Source organism: Sparus aurata, chromosome 1 (assembly GCF_900880675.1).
Source record: "Sparus aurata chromosome 1, fSpaAur1.1, whole genome shotgun sequence".
NCBI lineage: Eukaryota > Metazoa > Chordata > Actinopteri > Spariformes > Sparidae > Sparus > Sparus aurata.
Genome location: NC_044187.1, coordinates 32,527,634 through 32,551,136, shown reverse-complemented (window position 1 = coordinate 32,551,136; position 23,503 = coordinate 32,527,634). Strand labels below are relative to the sequence as shown.

The following is a 23,503-nucleotide window of genomic DNA, read 5'->3' as shown; positions in this document are numbered from 1 at the left end:
CATTGTGCCTGGAAAAACACATGGCTTTGTTTTCAGATGTAATTTTGTAATACAAACCTATTGTACTTGTGTTATTTCCCGGCATCACTGTGTACTTTCTGTCAGTTAACACTATAATTTTGTCACCATTTTGAAAAAGCACACATTGTTACTTAAATGTAGGTAGAGGGTAGAAAATGAGTATCAATTTTAGAGGCAAGGAAAAATAAATTATACTATATGTCATTACTGTCAACAGTTGAGCTTGAACCAGTTAACTGTTCAGTTTATCAATTCCATGCCTTGTACGCACCCAGCTGTTAAAATAATGTTTCGCTGATTCCTCATACCTCATGGATACACAATACTTACCTACTTCTTCATTCCTATGAAATTCCCAATTGTTACTTCATTGTTCTGCTCTGGCAGCACTTAGGTAGCTGTAAACCTGTGAGTGCTTTATGTGTACTGATTTGTATAACGAAATTACATCTAAACTCAGAGGAATAACACTGTAAATATCAGGAAATTACACTATAGATCGCAGGTGCACTTAGTCGTGTTACAACCACTTCTGTCACACTTCAGATTGACCTTCTGACCACCTGGCATTAGATAGATATTAGATAGATAGATAGATAGATAGATAGATAGATAGATAGACAGAATTACTTTAATGATCCCAGACTGGGAAATTATTTTGTTACAGCAGTAGTGGGTCCGCAAATAAAACATTTCATACATAACATAAATAGAATCCAATATATACATAGTGTATATATACAGTGCACAGTGTGCTATAAACAGTAAACAATAATAATATATACAACAAAAGAAAATATGCAAAATATACTATAACAATAATAATATATACAACAAAACAGTAGAGAGACCAGAGTTCTCTGTCAGGCAGAGGTGAGAGAGTTGTCGTATAAAGTGATGGATTGTGGCCGGAAAGATTTCCTGTATCTATTGCTACGACAGCGAAGCTGAAGCAGTCTTCCGGAGAAGGTGCTCCGCTGTCTGACCAGTGTGAGTTGGAGACAGCGGAGCACCTTCTCCGGAAGACTGCTTACCTGAAGGTATGAGCTTAACTTCAGCAGTAGGTTCTGACAGAAAGTGCAAAATGACAGGCGCAAGAAAATATACATCTACATTTGACAGCATTAAAATCCATGTAAATTTGGAATATGTACAGTATTAAGAAATTGTTCTAATGTAAGGAAACACAGTTCAAACTGTCTTTCAGAAGAAATTAGGATTTACCATAGCAATAACATAATAAATACATGTTGAATATCAGTTGAAGTCAGACTAAAGGCAGGAACACACCAGCCCAACCGTTGGACGTCTGAGGCGTTTGGAGAGGCTCGGACGAGGTCGGGAACACATATGTTTGGTGTGTTCAGCTGCGTCGGAAGCTTTCGGAGCCGCGCAGACGTTGTCGGATCCAACTGAGCATGCGAAGTCTGAGGAGGAGGGCCGTCGGACGTCTGAGCCATTGGATCCTCTGATTGGTTGTGTGCCAGCTGAATGGCCGTTCTGATTGGCGGTGTGCTGGCGAATCAGCGCCGTGTCTGGGAGGAGCGGAATACTGTGTGCGCTTTGTTTTTCTATGTACTCCGTTCCGTCATTCCCCGTTTTCATGTTTTGCAGTAGTGGCACCAGACTAGTTGTTATGTCCGTTCAGGACGAATTAATTTGTGTAAGTTTGGTAATGCCTCACTGCATGTTTAGTATGCAGCTGTTTTTTTTATCGGAAATAGTTAAGTTTCGTTTTGATCGAAAGTAAAGAGAGTTGCGTGCATAAGGTTCTCGTTTACAACTCACAACACAAGCGCCACCCGCTTATTGCATCTCGCGCAAGCGCAGAACATACACGCTACTGTGGCGTAGGCAGCATGTCGAAGCGGTGTGTTCAATGCAACTTTTCTGCTGAACGGGTCAGACAAGAGGCAACTGAGTGGTCGGAGAGTGGTCGGATAAGGCAGTTGGACGTCTGGGCGGTGTGTGGGGGCCTTTAAATGGGCTCAATTAATTGTTCAACACAGATGACTGCTAGGCTGTGCCCAAAGGTGACATTACTTGTGGAACAGTGACACATTAAGTGAGTTTACACCAAACATCCAGCAACACAAATGCTAAACATGTGGTCAGGTTTAGGGAGCAAAACTACTTTGTCAGGTTTAGGTAAGAAAAATAGTTGGTCTGGCTTTAGAAAAACAAATTTTGGGTTAATACAGTACACAACGTGTTTGAAAGATAACGTCTTGTACGCTTCGTTAGTGCAGAGCCAAAAGCAAACAATGATTCAGGGAGTAGTGTGCAAGGTAATTTATTGACTTCACAAGGGATTAGCAGGTGAAGGTGAGGCTGAGAGCCCGTCCACACGGAAACACTCTTTTGTGTAAACGCACATGTTTTGCATCGTTTGGCTGATCGTCCACACGGATCCTGTAAACGCAGCTCCTGAAAACACTATTCTTTTTAAACTGGGTCCCAGGGTGGAAAAATCCAAAAACGCTGCCCTTGCGTTTTCGTGTGGACAGCAAATCTGCATACTTTCCAAAACAATGACGCCATTGCCCCACCCCGCGACCCTTTTGCCTCCGACCTCTGAACCCTGCGACGTCTCATAACAACAACAACAACAACAATGGCGGACTACATGCTTGTGTTCATGCCGCAGAAGATATTGAGCCTTTCTTGCAACTTACTCGCCTTGTAGTTGAGTGTGAGTCGCAGCAGCAGTTTGACCTCATTAACTGTCCACACAAACGATCCTGTTCCCATTGTACTAGCCATTTTCGTCTTCTTCTTGTTGTGTTCGGTTTCGCCGTCTGCTGTCAGTTTGTTTATAGCGTGCAAGCTTAATGCGCATGCGCCGTCTCTTCTTCTCCGTTTTTGGTGAATTTCAAGCGCCACCTATAGGCCTGGAATATGAACTACAGCATTTTCGGTCGTTTTCAGTGGATCCGTGTGGACGCAAATGTTCTTGAATCGTTGCCGAGGAAGACAGAGGCAAAAAAGATTGTTTTCGTACATGTAGACGAGCCTAGGAGTGTGGAGGAGGAGAGGTTGCTCACGGTGGCGCTGATGGGTAGCATGGCGAGTTGAACATCCAGTGAGCGCAGGGCTGTTGGCTGTTGGCTGCAGAGGTGCGGAGAGCTGTGCTGCTGGAACTGGAAACACTGGTGGTTGGAGTGCTGGTGAACACTGGAGGTAGAAAAATACGAGAAGTATTAGACCTCCTGGAGAAAACACTAAAACAGAAGTAGTCTCACTAAAAGGCGATCTAGCCTAGGAATGTGTCAGCAGCTCCGATGAGTGGAAAGCTCCGCCCAGCCTCTCAGTGCACCTCTGCAAGCGCAACAGAAAAACAAACATCAAAACAAAAAATATCTGCCACAGAATGTGACAACTTTCCAATCAGCTATTTTTTCCAGTCTTTTTCCTTGAGTCACTAAGAAACGACATTACAAAAGGCTGTGGAGCAACTTTACTTATGATGTTCCAGGAACAACACCAACACGGCAGTATTAGATTGTGCGACAACTTCCAGTGTTCTTCTCTGTTACTAATTTTCAACTATTTTTGGTGACACAGCAGTATTTAAACAGTATACTTCAATAGCTCAGTAGAGTTTTGGATATATGAAAAGTATATCTAAAATTAGCAAACATGTGGATCACTTTGTATTTTAGAATAAATATTGACTGTCCAAAGGCTGCCATAGTATTTTGACATACAGCCATTCGAACATGCTTAGTCACATCCCCCGTTCCAGACTGCCTAGATGGGGTAAACACAGCACCGTGTCTCCACAGGTACACAGACATGAGGAAATCTATCCATGACGTGACTCCTTTCCCCCTCAAGTGTAAAATGCTTAGATGGTCTCAAATCAGGGTGTGTTTTGGCATCAATTAAGTTCTGACATCTTGCTGTGACAGCTGCCTTCAAGATAAAAAATTGAGAACTTGACCAACCACAATAAGAGAAACAAATGTTCTTGGAAACGCTGAACATACAGTACAGACAGAAAGCTTATGGTCAGAGTGAGCCAAACAGCAAACTGCTGAACCTGCAGATTATTATTCATACTTCCTTTGTGTGATCACATTTCAGTGAACGCAAGGTTGTGTATTATTTTTCAGCGTGCTGACTTTCCTGTCTGACGAGTCATCCTAACACTGACCTCAACACTGGGTTACTCTCACTGCTGAGGAAGTTGCAATCACGTTCTGTCTTCCTCTGTGTGGTCTTCTCACAGGCACTCATCCCCTCTGTTCTAGACATATATGCAGTGACATACCTCCTCTTCCTCCGCTCGTATGCTGATAAGATTTGTGATTAGTGAGGGAGCGAGTGATAGAGGATGCAAATTCAACTGAAATTTACATTCAGACATGTATGTGCAGGAGAGAGCGTGCCAAAATAGCATATGGGAAAGAGAGAAAAACAGAAATTAACAGAAAAAGGAGTAAAGTGTGATGTTTCATCATCTGTCCTACGTAACTGAGCATCATGCCAGGGCTGGACTTGTTTGAACTAGTTCCCCTGATACCTCAGTCTGGCTGGAATTTATGTGACCATAAACTGCATCAACACAAAGTATAAATCAACACTTTATTCAGGTAGTACCACTTTTCACTTTTTTTGCTTGCAACGACAGCAAGTAAAGTCAATTTGCACTTAAAATGCTCCAACATCACAAATCACAATCTGTACTACACACAATAATCACGTGTCATTTCTTTGGCAGCTCACAGTATCCGTCAGAGTGAAGTTTGAAGTGGAGAAAACTGTGGTCCCTGTTGGTCACAAATGTCTCAGTCAGCATCTAGTGGTGAACATGACTTCAAACACATGTAATCAGTTTGCACTTATGAAACGAACGCAGAGATCGAATATGTTGAGCGTTACCAAACTCCACTGCTAATTTCTTAATGTACAAATAAAAATAATACCTCTGTCTTTCCACGAAATTAAAGATATTTGTCTTGTAGCAGCTCCCACTGGACGAGGATACAGCAACACAACCTAACAACACACCCTCCCTCCCAAATGTAATGCCAACGCACTGGACCTGCTATAATTCACTAAAACAGGTGTCACTTCAGTCGATCAATCTTATGGCATTCACATGTGACATATGCAGTTTATTTTAGCCCTTTCCTAAAGCAAACACTTAGCAAAAAAGTTGGCATTAAAACTTGCCTTTATCCTGTGAGCGTTTTTCTTCATTTAGTTTTTTCTCCATCCTTTTTTTCTTTTTTCTGCACTAGATGAATACATTTCTTTTGATGCCATGCCGTGAAAGACCGGTACTGGTGGCTCAGCGCAATTCGCCCAGCCTCTCCTCGCTTAGTAGTACTGGTCGTCAGGCATGGACTGGCCATCTGGCGTAGTACGGGCAATGCCCGGTGGGCCGACGCACATTTTTGAGCCGGGCTGTCATAATTTAATCAAAAAAGTATGTTATAAATCATTTTTATCGACCGCGACGGCCCATTGGTTGATTTTTTTGAAGGACATTGGGCTAATCCACGGAAATATCTCAGCCCTCTTCTTCTTTTTTTTCTAAGTGCACAATTTAGAGGGGGCGGCCCATTGGTCCATCTTCAATATAGACAGTGGACTGAACCAGTCAGGATATAGTACGACAGCGGCCCCGCCCCTCCCTGCGCTGTCTCCTGTAACTTCTGCTAGTTTCAAAGTTTTGAGCGCGAGGAGTGACAACATGGAGCAACCGAAGAGAAAGAAAGGGGGTGCGGAGAAGTTGCGTGCTAAGAGAAGAATCTCACTGTAGATGCTGCAGAATGTGCTAAAATCACAGATATGTTGGCTGGAGGGGCTGCTGTAGCTTCCACGTCCTCTCAGACAGCAATGATCCAGCAGCAGCAGGTTGAAGGTGAAGACAGCAGCAGCGGGCAGGAGAGGAGCAGCCAGAGATGATGCTGACTGACAGGGACAGTGTATAACCGGTAAACAGGTAGTAACGTTAATACAGGGACTGTGAGGTGATGGAGGTAACGTTAGCTCTATTACATGAAGAGCTCTCAACGGGACTGGAAACCCTAACGGACCCGCGGGCTCTGGCCGAGTTAACGTGTGGGGGGGGGGGCAGACAATTCATGTGGGTGTGTCGGGCCGTGTCGGGTTCGGGCTTAAAAACCCGCGGGCCGGTGTTATGCCGAGAAGTGCCTGCATGCCGGGATCTGCATGCCGCTCGCGGCATGAGGGGGATGCAGTATTCGGCAGAGCTGGTTTTGAACTTGCCAAGATATGCATCCCTGGCTGCTTATGACAGACACACTGCTTTATGTATGGAGTCCATGTTCATATGAATAAACACTCGTAATTACAATTTCTCTAACCTCATAAGAGTGTTTATTCATATGAACATGGACTCCATACATGTAGCAGTGTGTCTGTCTTAAGCAGCCAGGGATGCATATCTTGGCAAGTTCAAAACCAGCTCTGCCGAATACTGCATCCCCCTCATGCTGCGAGCGGCATGCAGATCCCGGCATGCAGGCACTTCTTGGCATAACACCTGGTCGGGCTGTAATTTTCAGGCACGCTGAGAGCTCTAATTACAAGAGAATGATGAGCAATGGCGATTGATTAGTATCAATATTAATTGGTGTTGCATACTTCTCAAAATCTGGCAACCACGGCACCTTATTCTGATGAAATAGCAAACGGTCAAGGCTGAGAAGTGTTGGATGAGCAGCAAGTGTCCATTTTAGGCTCCATCATAGCATTTTAGATAAAGGTGTGTTGAAAGGCTGCATAGTTTGAATGTGTAGAAACCCTCTATGCTGTGGTTAAACATGTTTTAAAAAACTGATTTTAAAACTGCTAAATGAGAAGTAAAAGCTTTACTAAAATAAGTGTAAAAAAAAAAGTATAAAAGTAGGCTATATTAGCAAAAGGTATGCCCACAGTTAATAAGAGTAAGACAGTGTCAAATGCTTTTAAGACATAGGTGCTCTGCATGAGTTCATAAAGCAGCCTATCTTTAGCCTGATATAACAATGTTATAGCTTTTTAAAGGAGGGAGCACCTTTTAACCTGAAGACTTAGAATTGAGCTGCTATATCAGGGAAATTCAGAAAATACACATTAGAGATGATTCTCAATAAAAAGGATAAAAGAATCAATTGAACTACACAGAGCAGACAAAAGTGGTGGAGTCAACAAAAGATGCTAAACTTCTGAGATTTAGGACGTTGTTGACATTCTGCTTGAGATAGAATATACCTAAGGAGGTAGAACTATGTGTTGAGTAAATTTACTTATTTGCTTTCCACAATGGTTATTTGATAGACTTCTAAAGTAATGATAAACTGTAAATTTCTAATTAGCCTAAAGGCAAAAGTTGTGGTTTTTTTTCCCGTTGTGCTCCGTTAATTATGAGGGGCAGGTCTAAGCCAAAAATGCCAGGGCCGATTTTTTGTCCCAGCCCTGCTGGTCGTCATAGCAATGCGGCAACCCTGCTTTGTTTTTAGGTCACCTGTTGAAACAGGTTGTGTTTCACCATATCAAAATGGGTCGAACATTGAACTGTGACTCATATTAGACTTTGTAACTTCATGTGGGAAAAAGGCTAGTGGGATTTCAAGGGAAAAATTAAAGCTGCAAGCAGCGATGAGCAGGAGATGCAGTCCACATGCGTCAGGCATTGCCACTGTCAGGGCTTGTTCATGCAACACCTTCTGTTGAGGAAGTTGTTCCTTTAAAATTTGGTAGCCTGCTCCTGTCGATATTAAATAATGTACGCTGAAGTCTACATGAAGAACAAATAATGAGAGGACTACACTGTGTGACCCTACAGACCCTTACACACCCTTACACACAGGTTTGTATCCATTAGCAAGGCAGCACTGCCCTCTGGTGGAGAAAGCCTGTAATGTACAATGAAAAGTGAAGTCATTCAAGCTGTTCTTTCATCATTTAGCATTAAAAGCACCATCTATTGGTGGATTTGTACGGAATTTTGCACAAACCTTCATCGTGCCAAGGAACACAATTAGCAAAAGTTTTGTGGTAATTGGACTGTATTTCGTCAAGATAAGCAAGACTGACTGTTTGACCACAACGTGCAGGAAATTGTTGTTTTATATTTTGGCCGTTACCACCCCTATGAATTTAATTTACATAATTGTTATGGTGTGGGCACAGTGCCAATTATTTAATTAGACTGCCACCAGAGCGCCACCTAGTGGTGGATTGGTAACACCTTCAACAGCTATTTAAAATACTTCAATTTAAAGAGCGCCACCTAGTGGTGATCACACAAAATTTTGCACAGAGCCTTGGGGGCTCATGGGGAAGTAGTAACCTGATTTTCATGTCATTCGGACACACCAATGTGGTAAGAAACACTTCCTGTTTTGACCAAAATCTACAGGAAGTTGTTATTTAATAACTTCAGCATTCTTTGGAATATCACAATTCTTTTCAGGAGTTCTTGTCAGGAGGGTCCATAGATGCTGTGTGCAAAGTTTCGTGCAAATCAGTGAAATTGCCTGGGAGGAGCTTGAAAAAGCAGGTTTGTGACATTTTGCAAAAAAGAAAAAAAGGTAGGCGGGGCCTATATCACGAGGTTCAACACAATTCAGGGAATACGTGGATATAATTTTTGAATGTACAATAAACTATATGGGAGTTATAGGCCAAAATGCACTTTCCTTGATTATAGCGCCACCTAGTGGTAAACAGTCACATCTACCATAGATTCCAAAATGTTTCGCTAAGTGTAATGTGTTTGGCACATAAAATCAGGTTTTCATCCATGTTCAAGCAGTGAAAAATGCAATCATTTGGGACAAAGAAAAAAAATCATTAGAAAAACAATAGGGACCAAGCACGTTTCCCTGCTCGGGCCCTAATTTCGACCTGTCCCACAATTTCAGTCAGCAGAAACATGGCCTCATAGATCTCCCAGAAACAGCCCACACCCATGTCTACTGTGTGAGCACAGATGACTGTACTTTCACAACAAAACCATAAAAGGTTTTTTGTTGTTGTCTTGCAAGATATGACAAGATTTCCGAAATAGGTTTGAGCAAGTTTTAGATGAGTACATTCTGATGGTCTCAGGTGAGATTTAAGACAAAGTGTGAAGTTTTGGACAAAATGTAAAGTGTGGCACCCCACCACAGGGCATTTTGTGTAGTGCTGATTTTCTAAAAGACATTATTTGCCAACACAAGCCTGGATTAAAAGTGTGGCTGTGAAAATTTGAAAAAAACAGCTCCCTTTCCAATGGACTTTATAAAAAGTGAAGTCAGCATTTACCATGTAACCACAACACCATGCTGTTGGAGCCATTAACCTCTAGTCCTCCACCTCTAACTTGAGTGGTGAGAAGAATATTGTAAGTATTACATGAACTTGCCCCACCTTTGTGTGAACTTTCGCAAGCGGTGAAATCTTGCCAGGCACAGTGGGGTCATTTCGAGGAAAAACTAATAAAACATTGTCTATCTTTTTATTTTTTAGTGATTTTTCAGAATTTCAGTAGTGATGTGACATAAATTGCGACAGCGTTTACACCCCCCATAAACTATTCACACCAACTTATTATGAGGGAAAACCCTTTCATTTTGACAGATTGTGCTTGTGTATGACTGATAATGACTTCAGGTTGAAGATAGCTAAACACACCAACACACCCACCCACACCCACCTAGTCGTGTTAAATGTTTGTGTCCCCACCCATCATGTATAAGGCACTGTAGCCTTTATATTCAGCTATAGAGCGGTGGTGAAACTGCATGTTGCACGTAGGTGGAGGCGCCACAACTAAGAAACAACAAGGTATGATTGTATTTCGGCCTACTTTGTCAGCTTGAGAACATGTTACTGCACTGAGAGCAGTTTTTCCAAATTTTTCCTCAAGACATTTGGAGGTTTATGTAAACCAAAATTACTCTAAGAGACAGACAAATGCTGTCTTTTATCAGTACGTGTAATTCCTTTGTGGGAAAAGGAATCTAAAGATATAAGGTTTTTTTATTTAATCTTTTCTAGTTTAATCAACCTGTAAGAACATACCATTGATTTAAATGATGATCTATACATTTGTTTTTTTGTATATGTGCTATACATAGTAATATTTGAATTGCTTTTTGCCAAGTTCTTTTGCTTTTACATCATACACACTTATTGTAATCTTTTATTTGACAAAACACAGAGAATTGTAGACATTATGAGTTTCATTACACTGTTTAAATAATCATTGATAAATCTGTGTGAATAGCAAAAAAAACCCCACAAATTATAAACTGATAACTTTGATGGGGAGTGGCACCATCGGTACAATCTACAAATATGTGTTTAACATGTGTCTTTGCCCATGAACTCCTCATGTCACATACATGACACTGAATAACTTGACTGGGCTTTAAATAGAAATTCCAATTGCCTGTGAAACACATCTGGATATTTGCAAGAATACCAAAGAAATAATGTTAAAATATCTGACATAAGAAATCTGACATTTGGCTCCAGTGGGATTTAAATTCTCTGATTCTAACGTGTCTTCTACTCTTCCAAAAACATTTGCTGATGTCAGCATCCAAAACCAAAATACAAATCAATTGAATGAACAGTCCTTTTATATCTTTAATCATTTAACCAACCCTATCTGATACTAATGATACTGATTTTTCTCTCCCCGTAGATCAATTATGACCTCACTGCTGGGCACAACCCTGCTCATTTTAGCCCTATCAGGACCTACCATGGCCTTTGTACCCATCGGGGGTGGGGCATCAACTCATGTTAGCATTACAGGAACGGCTCTGTTGCAAAAAGTGACGGACACATGTCGGGCTGTGGCTGAGGCAGCTGGTCATGAGTTCAAACCCACGGTAGGATGGATCATCAAACATATGCAAGACAGCACAGAAATACTCAAACGTTCACCATGATTTAAAGGCATGTGAATGCTTAAATTCAGCCAGGGTATGAACACGAGGTGTCACTTTGATAGTATATGTATTTTAGGTATATGTGACAATTCATAAACATACCTATATATTCTCAGAACAACTTTGTCAAACCTGTGCTACTCACTCAACCTTTGCTATGCAAATGTTCAACAAATGATATAAACAAATTCAATAAACAATGTCATTAACCTTTGTTGAAAATGTTAGTTCATAGATGAGACTTGACAGTGGAGTGACTTAAACCTTTATGAGTTACAAATCCATTAACATAACTTCCTTGTGGGGGCTAACAAGTCACCTTTCACTTATTCAACTTGCTTAAATATGAGTTTACTAGGACTTTGCTGTTGTAAACATTGCTGTTCCTACTAACAGTCACAGTAGCAGTCACAATAGTCATTTCTTGGTTTTGTCACATTTTTAGATGTGTAGCCTGAATTTCTAGTTTGCACTTGCCCTACAATAAATAGCCTACTAATAAACCAGTGTTTTTTACTTTTTAGAATTGCAGCTGAATTGCATCTCTTCCAAACTTCAGTATTATGATAATGTGACTAAACTCATGTTGACAGTAATTTGTTGACACAAAAGAAATGGCAATTGCACATCACAGCTACACAGGATACACAGCTAAGTAGTTAGCTTTCTATCATTACTTTGTTTATTAATTTTACATTAATCTACATATTGTGTTATTAAGGCCTGAAAACAATTTGCCGCATGCTATGCGCACGCACATACTGCCCTTTTCTGTACTTTGAGCCCCTGCCCCTCTATAATCATGTGCACGTCCCTGATAGAGGTATCTAGGATGGCACTTTCGCAGGGTGTTTTTGAAGGTGGGGACATATTCAAGGGATGAGTCAAGTCCACCAGTGAATTTTCAACAGTACATGGATAAGCATTCTATGCAAAGAAGGTGTTACCAAACATATAAACATAAAACATGAACTTCTTCATTACCAGATTTTATATAGAGCAGCAGTTATAGGCCCTGTTTGTTGATTTTTTTAAATAAGGCATGGTTGTGACATTCTACTAATTGTTGTGTTGTTTGTGAAATTTTGGGATTATGCTGGAACTTTTGCTTCTCACTTTTCACCTCACTATAGGGTTCATCTGCTGAGGAGCTGGTCCAGGCCTGTCTCGGCCCCACAGCCACAGGAGAAGTCTCTGGGGCCAAGTTTCACTCTGCTCTTCAACAAATCTACACACAGAACGGACTGGTAGACCGTGACTTTGTCAACAGGTACAAATGGATCTAAACTAAATTTCATTTACTAAAAATCAATCAAATAATTGTCAAATAATCTAATCTTAAAATATGACTTGATTTTACACTTCAAATATTCCTTCAGTGCTCCACACCACTTTAACTCAGAGGCCTTTCTGGAAGGACGTGGCCTAATCACAGAGGGCATGGTGGCCATTAAGGCCAACATTCGCAAGGAGAACTTCCAGGCTGCCAGGGAAACACTGGGTAGAGTCCTTCATACGCTACAGGTGAGAGGACTGAACTAAAACAGCTGGGCACAGAGAGGTTAAAGGTCAAGATGACAAGGACATTATTGAATGAAAGAATGATAAGGACTGAAAGGAACCAAGGTCCTAAAGTTCAGTGTATTAAATATGAATCATATCACCCTCTACGTTTATGTATACAAGGGTTAATGTGTGTGTGTTTCCATGCACTGTCAGGACTTCTACGCCCATAGTAACTGGGTGGAGCTGGGATACACAGACCCATACATCAGCCTTATACGCCCAGACCAACAACTGGAAAACCTGGCAGGTGTGTGTGTTTGTGTGTGTTATTCTTGCCACAGAGGTTATTCATTTTGATTGACTGGTGGGTGTGTATTATTTTCAGATAATCATACAGATATTAACATTCCTGTCAGTATTCTAACATAAACCGTACAACTTAAGTAAGCCAGATGAAATTAAACTCATCTCGCTATACTCATTGTGCGTCCCACTGCCTTTTGCTTGTGTAGATGTCGCCACTGCCACTTGCAGTGACTGTGCCAGTGGATCATGCCCAAATCCCATCCTCTCCGACATCCTGAAGGAGAAGAAGCTCACATCAGGTTACATGGGAATCTTCTCCTCTGTCAAGCCTCAAGGTATCAGTGACAAACATATTCCCATTCCCAACATTTAAACACATATTCACAGACACAAGGAGCAGGACTGGCTGAGAGGCTGAGTTTTACCACAAAACAAGACATTTCACCCACTCACTTGTGTAACTGAAAACTGATTAAGCAAATGATATCAAAGTTTGCCTGAAAGCTGGTGAATGTAAGAGGCCATGTTTAGACTTAATGGTGCAATATGTAAGAATTGGCATCATGTCAAATGCCAATTCAGCATTTCACCAGAGTAACCAGAGCAACCGTCAACTAGTAAGCTCTGTTAGCTGTGCAGATAGCAGTGCAGATCATGAATCTAAGACTCTGCATGCAGCTTGAAATGAAATGAAATCAGCTCAGTGGTGCATGAAGCCAAAAAAGCACTTACTTCCAGAGTAAAAGTAACCTGGGTCTTCTGTGTTGTTGGGCCCATAGAGTGTTCACACTCAAGAACTTCAGGTTTACTGCCCAGCTAGCTTGAATGTGAATACAATAAGTGAATGGTGTGGCTCTTCTAGACTTTCCAAATGTTATTTGACTGAATTGTTCAAGTCATGGCGGTGCGCTCTTCCTGGAGACGTAGTGCAGACTGGGAGCTCGGAGCACCGCGGCAGTGTTGTTGTTGACATGCTAGCACAAGAGCTTTGAATTGGAATTAGCATGCTAACTTCAGTAGATATCTCTGGAGCACAGCACATAGACATTATGATATCATAATATAAACTGTTATTTCTTTACATTCTGTTGATCATTTTCGTAAATGTTTAAATGTTTTCAAGAAAAGTTCTTACATATTGCACTTTTAAGTAAAAAAAACAAGAAAAGAATGAGCCTCATCTTATTATCTTGCCACGATTAGATGAGAAGATTAGTATCACTCACATCTGTCAATTCAATATAAAGCAGTCACTTCCTGGAGTCTTGTCATCATCATGAGTAGCCAGACAACCAGTGAGACCCCAGGAAGTGACTGTTCCTTGCCAAGAAGCCACACGGTGGTTTATGTGAATAAACAAATGACATAGTTAATGTTAATCAGTGAGCTTTATACAATAGTTGCTAGTGGATTTTCCTACCTTTGGACATGGCCAGGCTAGCTATTCCCTCCTCTTTGCACTATTCAAATCCAGATGCAGCATGACAGTTATGGTGGGATTCAGTCTACCCAGAAAACACGATGGAGTACAGAAATTGCTGTTTCAACCAGTCTGATCTGTCCCTTCTGTCCTGCACCAGGTAAATGCAGCCATGGAGGTGCAGCTGACCTGACTAGTGCAGCAATTCCTCGTGGAGGCATCAGCAAGGATGAGCGTCGCGCAGACAACGTGGCCTTCCACAATGCTGCAGTGACCCTGGCCACAGCTGCCAGCCTGCAGCTGCTGGAGGACATCCGGTCTGCTGCCGGGGACAAAGACTTTCTGAGGTGTGCCTTTCAGATCTCAAACCTCTAAGTTTTACTTCATGATGAAAACTGATTGAGAGGGTTGAGTAGATTGACCTGAGCTTTAATTCTTTACTCTTTCATTCTCCCTCACAGAATGATGGGGATCGCTCGCTCCTCTGTTGTGTGCTTTGTTATTGACACCACCGGCAGTATGTCAGATGACATCGATGAAGCCAGGGCTGTTGTTTATGAACTAATTGACAGCAAAAAAGGAACACAGGATGAGCCGTCTGAGTATATTCTGGTGCCTTTCAATGATCCTGGTATGAACTCTCGGATCTTACTGATGTTTAGGAAGTGCAGCTAGCTGTAGGATAAAAAGTGATTTTAGAAAGGAAAGCTACATTTGGTTCAAAAAGCTTTGACCTTGGCCCTGTTTTTAATGTGCTCTATATGTAGATTTTGGACCTATGATCAGAACAACAGACCCTGATGAGATGAAAAGAGAAATCTCTAAGCTCAAAGCCAAAGGAGGTGGCGATGTCCCTGAGATGTGCTTGTCTGGACTTCAGGTACTATAAACCATGATATTGTCAGATGGTTATTGATTGGGGAAAACATTCTGGATATTTTTTATTAATCCCTTAAAGATTGTTGCAATCCAAAATGCACTCACCAGTTTCATTATTTTGTTTGTCCAGTTGGCTCTCACTGGTGCCCCTTCCTCCTCCCATATTTACGTTTTCACCGATGCTATAGCCAAAGACATCAACCTCAAGGACACTATTATTGCTCTCATCAGGACCACCAAGTCAACTGTAAATACCCACACTGATGGCACCAATGATGCTCTGTTTACTCGGTTTATTCAGCAATTTTAACTTGAAATGCTAGGGGTTAATCTCCACATTAAATGATCTCCGTAGGTGTCATTTTTCATGACGGGCAGTGGTGCGAGGCGTCGTCGTTCCCTCAGAGCTGCTAGCTTCAATGACTACAAGGACCTGGCTTTGGCCTCTGGAGGCCAGGCCATCCAAGTGTCCAAGAAACAGCTGCCTCAGGCCACAGATGTCATCCTTGACACATCCACTTCAGCTCTGGTAAGATAGTGCAGTTGGCACAGTCTGTACTATCTGAGGCAAGTGCAAGGTCTTTCTTCATTGGACCAGTTTAAAAAGTAGAGATGTAAATCATCCCTGTTGCTCCTCTTTTTCTCCGCTCTCCATCAGGTGACAGTTCTTCAGCGAGCAAGGAGCCCTGGGAAGCAGGAGACCTTTTCCTTTGTAATAGATGAATCTCTGAAAAATATCACTATCTACATCACAGGAAAATCCATTATCTTCACACTGACCAACCCTGCAGGTAACATACCATTCCTTATGCAATGTTTGCACAGGTTGCAACATGTAGATCCAGTGCAGAGGCCCTTTTGTAATGCAGTAATTATTTCACGAAATAAATCACATTGTTGAGGTGCTGAAGGCTTGAACACTCACAAAACTTTGGACATGTGGTGCAAATGTATGCGTTTTATGGATTTTGGCCTTAAAGAACTGCCCCCAAGAATACTTTCACCTCCATGGATGAAATATACATGTGTAGCAGTTAAAGATCCAGCAAAAATTGCTTGGTGCCAGGAGCCTAACCCAACAAGGAGTCAGTCATTTTATAGTTAATGCTCAATTTTATGATTTACAGGTATTTTACATAGAGCTTTAACCTAAATGACATCTTGTCACGGAAATCTTAACTCCTTTTGGATGAAAAGTTATTAAAGCTTTAGTTTCTGTTAAACAGTGGCGCCTACTGGTGAAAATTTATGATTTGTCATAAAACTTGAAATTCTTGAAGTTGAATTTACCTTAAACTTCACATTGATGAGAGCACCACACTGAAGATAATAATCACATAAAATCATTCTAAGCAATAGCGCCACCCAATGGCAACAGGAATGACATAGTTTGTACTTGATATACTTGCGAGTTGAAGATATTCACCACAAATATAGTCAGAAAAGCCTGAAGACCGTGATGATGCTGTTGTGACAATTGTGCATTGTCATTGAACCATGTGCCAACACTGGAACGGCAAATTTTGATGTTTTGTCATAAAAGCTGCCGTACCTTTATTATACATGTTAGAATCTGTCCAAGACTATCCCATAAAGTCCAAGCCTGAAGACATTAACATGCCAATAATCAATTATTGTCACAGTGCCAGCTATTGACATTGCTTGAAAGTTTCTATAACATTCTGTTGTTGCAATGCTAACACTTCTTTTGCCATGAAACAGGAAGTTGTTGTATCTTGACTGTACATAGTCCAATCTTTATCAAGTTTCCCCAAAAAGGTCAATACACATTGCGCCACCTCCTGGCAACAGGAAGCAAAGCTAAGTTGACACTCAGTGCGTTTACATGCACAGCTTAGTCAGATTACAGCCATAGTTTGACTATACTACTCAACCAGACAACTGCAGTTGTCCGAGTATACATGCCGGTGAGAAAATCGGATTATTGGGCCGGAGCTTGTCATACCCCGGTACGCTAGGTAGCGCTGTGCCCATCTCAACTAGTGGTAACAGAGCCACCTCTGCCTGACCTCTTTACGTCACCAGCTGCCTCGGCATTCAAGAAAGATGGCGTACGAAGAGCAAGACGAAGTCTTTGTACATTTCGTATATGGTGTACATGATAATTACACAAACTAGGGGCACAGTGGCGCTCTTTCTTGCAGTGATTTTGGAGGAAAGACGCCGCTGCCGCCGTCCGTCTACTTCCGGCTCACGGCCCCGGGGGAAAAATCTCGTGTCTGCGCAGAACGCAAAATCCGTTCCGATCTGATAGAACGTATACATGCAAGAGTAATGCGACTATCAATCAAATAATCTGGGTGCTTTAATTTGACTATGAGAAATCCGATCCGGTCCGATTTTAGTCAGACTAAGGTGTATACATGCATCTTAAAGATCCGTTCATAGTCAGGCTAACCCAGTAATTCGGTTTTCTTGAGTGTCATGTAAACGCACTGAATGATAATTTAATTTACATGACATTTTCATGGTGTGGTCTACGCCTGAGCCTGAAGCCACTTAGTGGACACAGGAAGTAATGTTGAACTGCTTGTCACAATGTCCACAACACATTCAATTCTATGTTCCATGACGATGTGTATGAGGGTGCGAGGGCCAGTTCAACACTGCTTGCAGCTTTAATTATGTACAATATATTCTATTGCTGCCAATAGAGCCCCTAAATCCTACACACTGGATCTTCACATGTCCAATCTTCTGATTGAGAATGCCATTGAGATACATTTTAATGACCAGTAATGTATCTTACCAAATTCCAGGTGTGAGCCAGAGCCAGAACGAGGCCAACGGTAAACTGGGGACCATACAGACAGTGGGCAACCTGTGGAGAATCCGTCTCAATGCAGACAAGCAGACAGGAAAATGGAAGATAAATATAAACTCCAAAGAACCATACACACTTAAAGTCACAGGTGAGAAGTTGTCTCATGAATTGCGTCTTCTTGTGCATGCACTTAAATTGCAGATGAAAGGAGTCATTCACCTTGTGGGGAAATACACTTATTCACTTTCTTTTATAATTCATATTTACTGGAAACACATGAGAGTGGTGGATCTACGATAACTTTAGGAAAGAAAGCGAATAAATGTATTTCCCAAGATGTCTGTCTGAAATCGAATAGTTCCTAAAGGTAATCTGACCCAATACATGCACTGACCCACATTGTGTTAAATATACATACAATCAGATATATTCATCCTGCAATTATTGTCAAAATAATGGAACACAAATCATTGCTCATCTGTTCGTTGATTCTGATTTTAGAAAGGCCAGGAGAGGTTGTTAGGCCTCATAGATGTCATGTCCTTCTTTTGCTGTATGTCTGTATTTACTGTAAGTCTGTACTTGTGTTTCCAGGCCAAAGTACCATCACCTTTATCTATGACTTTGTGGAAAGCTTCAAGGGACCTCACCCAGGTTACGCAGTCCTCAGTGGGCGTCCACAAGCAGGTACACTACATACAATAAAGCAAAATACTGTTTTACAACCTTAATACTTGGTTAACTGTAGACCATACAGACAAAAAGTAATTATGTGTGATCACTGATCATAAATGTGATGGTCCTTCTACATCTTTATAATTAAGACTTTGTTTAATTGCTGGCTGGAATTTATATTTTTTTATACAATTCTTTGTCTGTACATTCATCCCAGTCTTAGAGTATGTGTCGACGTTTTTAACAAAGCCTCAATGTGTTTTTCTGCAAAAACTAGCAACTAGCTTCTGAACATAGTGGAGCATTTAGAAATGGACAGAAATATGACTCATTAGCAAATGCTTACTAACACGATTGCTATAATGCCTTCATGAAGACAATCTAGGTATGACAAGTCAATCAGTTACTACATTAAATTTGTTGTATCCAGAACCAATTCACATTTTGGAAATGCAAATATTTGTTTCAAAGCCACCTTTCCTCAGGCCTAAACGACTTCTGTGAAATCAATTATGATATCTTCTTCATGGAAATTGATTCTCTTCCTGTTCTCCCCCCTACTTTCCTTTTTTGTGTCTCTCTTCTGGAAACCCAGGCCAGCCAGCCACTCTGATGCTCTCAGTAATGGGCAGGAAAGGTCCATCCTCGCTGACTATTGGAGATGTTGGCTTGGTAACTGTTTCTAGTCCTGAGACTGTTAGCAATAGCACAACAACTGACATGGGCAATGGAGACATCCTGGTGACAGTAGATGCAGTCCCAGAGGGGGAGTTTGTTGTCATTCTTAGTGGAACTGACAAACTGTCAAACAGTGAATTTCAGAGGCAGTCTACCACCCAGATGTCCGTCTCTAAAGTGAATTTACAGGTTGGTCTCCTCACTGTCTCTTCACATCCTGTGTACCATTTATCATGATGAAAGAATATTTAGACCTTTAGAGAGTGCTTACAACTGCCTAGTGGTACAAAAGACCATACCACTCCTTTCACCTATTAAATTCCTCCTACTTCTCTTTCAACTCCCTGTAGGCTGTGGTAGAAGACAGTATGGAGCCAGGGAAAGCTTTCATGCTCCACTTTAGTGTCAAGACCCAGGGCTCTGGTGGCAAATACTCAATTGGGGCCAAAAATGACAGAAACTTTGAAATGTCCTACCCAAACAGGTGAGAAGAAGCCGCTAAAATGAATTCCATTGTCAAATATCGTTCTCCACATTGACACTTCTTTACATCTAAAGTACACCATTCCTGCTGCCTTAACCATCGGGTTATATCTGGTTGGTGTAACATCTGCAATTCCACCCACTAGTTGGAGTAAAGGTTAGGGTTAGGCTTAAGGTGTCACTTTATTCACCAATATTCTTGTTTCTCAGTTTACACATTCTCACAAACTGTGAACCCATCTCTACAGTCCTGCTCCTGTCAATGTTTGTATAATACAGCTGGGTTATCCAATCTCCTATTTCCTCAAGATGTCTTCTATTTCTATAACTAACACATTCATCAAGATATCCTGCTGATATTGTTTTTTAGTGGCTGTTCTTTAAGACATGTAAGCACTTCAAAATTCAATTTGTGTCTTTAATTATTATTTAATGATATATTTTATGTCTTATAACAAAACATCTTAATCCTGTGGTAACCACAGAACTCATTTCAGGCATTAACTAAAAATGAAGCAGGAGCAAGAATGCTAACTGATGTCTGGGTTTTAGGATTAATTACTACTGCACTCTGTTGCCGTCTGTTGTGTTTAAAGGTGCAATAAGTACGATAGTTGATTGTTGTGTCTCTCTCTGGAAAAAATCACTGATTGTACCTTTATTGTTTATCAGAAAATGTCCACATGCTAAGATGATGAACATGGTAAACATTATACATGCTTGGCATGAGCATGTTAGCATTGTCGGTATGAGCATGCTACCATGCTAACATTAGCATTTAGCTGTGCCAAAGTGAACTCACAGAGCCATTAGTACAGCAGTAGACTTTTAATTCACTCAAAATCAAACGCATGGGTTGTTCACAATAACGGTTCCTATGATCATAAAGCATTTCTTTCTCTCTTCTCTCCACAGCCTCACCTTGACACCTGAACAATATGCCAATGCTACTTTGACCATTACGCCACCTGCCAACACACCATCGGGCACTGATGTCACTCTGACTATGGAAGCCAAGTCGTCCAATGGTCTAGACTCCAACTACGCTGTTTTGAGATTGTCTGTTGTTACCAAGGTAACAAGACATATCTTTGATCACACAGTCCAAAAGAATGAAATAAAAAAGCTTTGAGACCACAATCATCTCTCTTATAAAGTCATTGATATCCGGCAGATCTAAATAGTCCATTGCTGTGATTCTTACATACACTTTCCTCTTTTCCTTCCCGTTTCTGTGTCCAGATTACAGATTTTGTTCCGCCTTCATGTGAAGTGGTCAGTGTGCTGGCTGCTGATTGTCCAAAAAATGTGTCCCAATGTGGACCTTTCCAGTGGGAGCTCTGGGCTAACATTACTGATGGAAATGGCACCGGCATAGAGACCGTTTCCCTGCGTCAGGGCAATGGAAACTTGACATACACCTCCCTGAGTGCTCCTGTCATTCAGGCAAACTACACAGCCTCCTGCTGCTCGCAGATTGTTGAGTTGGTAGCTGTGGATAAAGTTGGAAATGTGGGCAAGTGCTATCATTCCATTGAACAGATTCCAGATTCTGTTCCGCCTTCATGTGAAGTGGTTGGTGTGCAGGCTGCTGATTGTCCTCAAGATGTGTCCCAGTGTGGACCGTTCCAGTGGAAGCTCTGGGCTAACATTACTGATGGAAATGGCACCGGCATAGAGACCGTTTCCCTGCGCCAGGGCAATGGAAACTTGACATACACCTCCCTGAGTGCTCCTGTCATTCAGGCGAACTACACAGCCTCCTGCTGCTCGCAGATTGTTGAGTTGGTAGCTGTGGATAAAGTTGGAAATGTGGGCAAGTGCTATCATTCCATTGAACAGATTCCAGATTCTGTTCCGCCTTCATGTGAAGTGGTTGGTGTGCAGGCTGCTGATTGTCCTCAAGATGTGTCCCAGTGTGGACCGTTCCAGTGGAAGCTCTGGGCCAACCTTACTGATGGAAATGGAACCGGGATAGAGACTGTTTCCCTGCGTCAGGGCAATGGAAAGTTGACATACACTTCCCTGAGTGCTCCTATCATTCAGGCGAACTACACAGCCTCCTGCTGCTCGCAGATTGTTGAGTTGGTAGCTTTGGATAAAGCTGGCAATGTGGGCAAGTGTTATCATTCCATTGAACGCTCTGCTGGCCCTCCGGCTTTAACCCTGTCACTGCCACTGTGGTTGTGCCTGCTGGTATCTGCTTTCATAACAAGATTTTAAGCTGCGGTTTGGTTATTCAGATAAAGTGCTTAAATAATATGTAAGCACTGATTAAGCAATGGATAATAAATGTGTTCCTAAGTTGCCATGGATAAATGATTTATGTTATTGAAAGGATCATATTTTTCTCATGTTTGTGATGCATTTGGTTTTGCTGACAAAAATCTAATTTGGATAAATATTTGGTTTCCTGCACTAGGACCAATCTTTAATAATGCACAACATATATCGGACTGATATATTTAAATGATCTGTAATTTATTTGTATCAGTGAAATTCAAACCCATAAATAGAGCCAATCATATGAAGCCAAATGGCTTTGAGCAGCATTTGCACACCCGATACATCAGGAGGCTTTTTGCACCTTGAAATTTGGTTTGCGTCCTGCCAATATACTGTACACAGAGAAGAAGAAAACATGATTTTGATAAGCAACACATGGTCATGAGAAGGAGGCAATTCTCAGTTTATCTGCTGGAAAAACAGTCTTTGTATCACATTCCTATTTCTTACTCATTAAATTGTACAACAACGCGCTTGTAACATTTTTTTTGTGAGGTACTGGAACCGATTTGATGATGTCAGAAGAGGAACCGTCTGAGCATAAGGCTTAATATTTCCCTTTGAATACATTTACCATGGAAAATTCATAATGGGAACATTTTACTCATTTGCAGCTTCAGAAGAAATAAGTTCCCCCTGAAACTAAAACTACATTTGTCTGTGACTGCAGCATTGTGCCTGGAAAAAGACACGTTTTTATTTCAGATGTAATTTTGTAATACAAACCTATTGTACTTGTGTTATTTCCTGACATCTACTGTTTACTTTGTGTCAATTAATACTATAATTTTGTCATAATTTTGAAAAAGTACACATACAATACTCCCAGGTTCCTACTATTACTTAAATGTAGGTAGAGGGTAAAAAAGTTGTATCAACTGGGAATTTAGAGGCAAGGAGAAGCAAATTATACTATATAGCTATATTACTGTCAACTTAATTACTCCTTCATTCCTATAAAATTTCCAATTATTACTTACTTGTTCCGCTCTGGCAGCACTTAGGTATCAGTAAACCTGTGAGTGTTTTATGTGTACTGACTTGCATAACGGAAATTAAACTACAGGTTGACTTGCCGACCGATTGTCATTATCAGAAGGCATGACCTTAACTTCAGCAGTAGGTACTGACAGGAAGTGCAACACATTAACTGCATGTTATTGTCAAGCATTAGTATAAAGGCTTGTACTTGAGCTGGAGACAGATATCTAAGCAATGGATCCTGCTAAAACTACGTATCCCGTTTTCTGACAAAAAAAGTCTGTAGAAGGACATCAGTTTGATCACTTTAATTTATTAGCCGTTTTGTAAAATAACAGGAGTAAGAAAATATACATCTATATTTGACAGCATTGAAATAAATGTACATTTTGAATATGTAGTGTCTTAAACAAGGTTCCGAATTATAAGATGATCAATGTCATCAAGCGATTGTTCAAATGCAGTGAACACACTTAAAACTGTATATCAGAAGAAGTAAGGATTTACCAAAGTGATAACAACATGAGAAAATGTTGAACATCAGTTTAAGTCATACTTAAATGTGCTCAATTCATTATT

At 41.1% G+C, this 23,503-nt stretch overlaps 1 protein-coding gene across 1 annotated transcript; it reads left to right on the top strand.

Moving 5' to 3' along the window:
• The first annotated feature begins 9,747 nt into the window (after positions 1 to 9,747).
• LOC115584008 (von Willebrand factor A domain-containing protein 7-like) lies at positions 9,748 to 22,694 on the top strand. Its single transcript, XM_030421334.1, has 18 exons — positions 9,748 to 9,810; positions 10,676 to 10,865; positions 12,059 to 12,195; positions 12,305 to 12,449; positions 12,645 to 12,738; positions 12,944 to 13,072; positions 14,318 to 14,504; positions 14,619 to 14,788; positions 14,925 to 15,037; positions 15,167 to 15,283; positions 15,392 to 15,565; positions 15,695 to 15,827; positions 17,817 to 17,969; positions 18,416 to 18,508; positions 19,092 to 19,363; positions 19,525 to 19,658; positions 20,573 to 20,732; positions 20,900 to 22,694. Exons 2-18 carry the CDS (start codon positions 10,683 to 10,685, stop codon positions 21,878 to 21,880), a joined length of 3,375 nt encoding a protein of 1,124 aa, XP_030277194.1. The 5' UTR covers positions 9,748 to 9,810; positions 10,676 to 10,682; the 3' UTR covers positions 21,881 to 22,694.
• Positions 22,695 to 23,503: the final 809 nt, after the last annotated feature.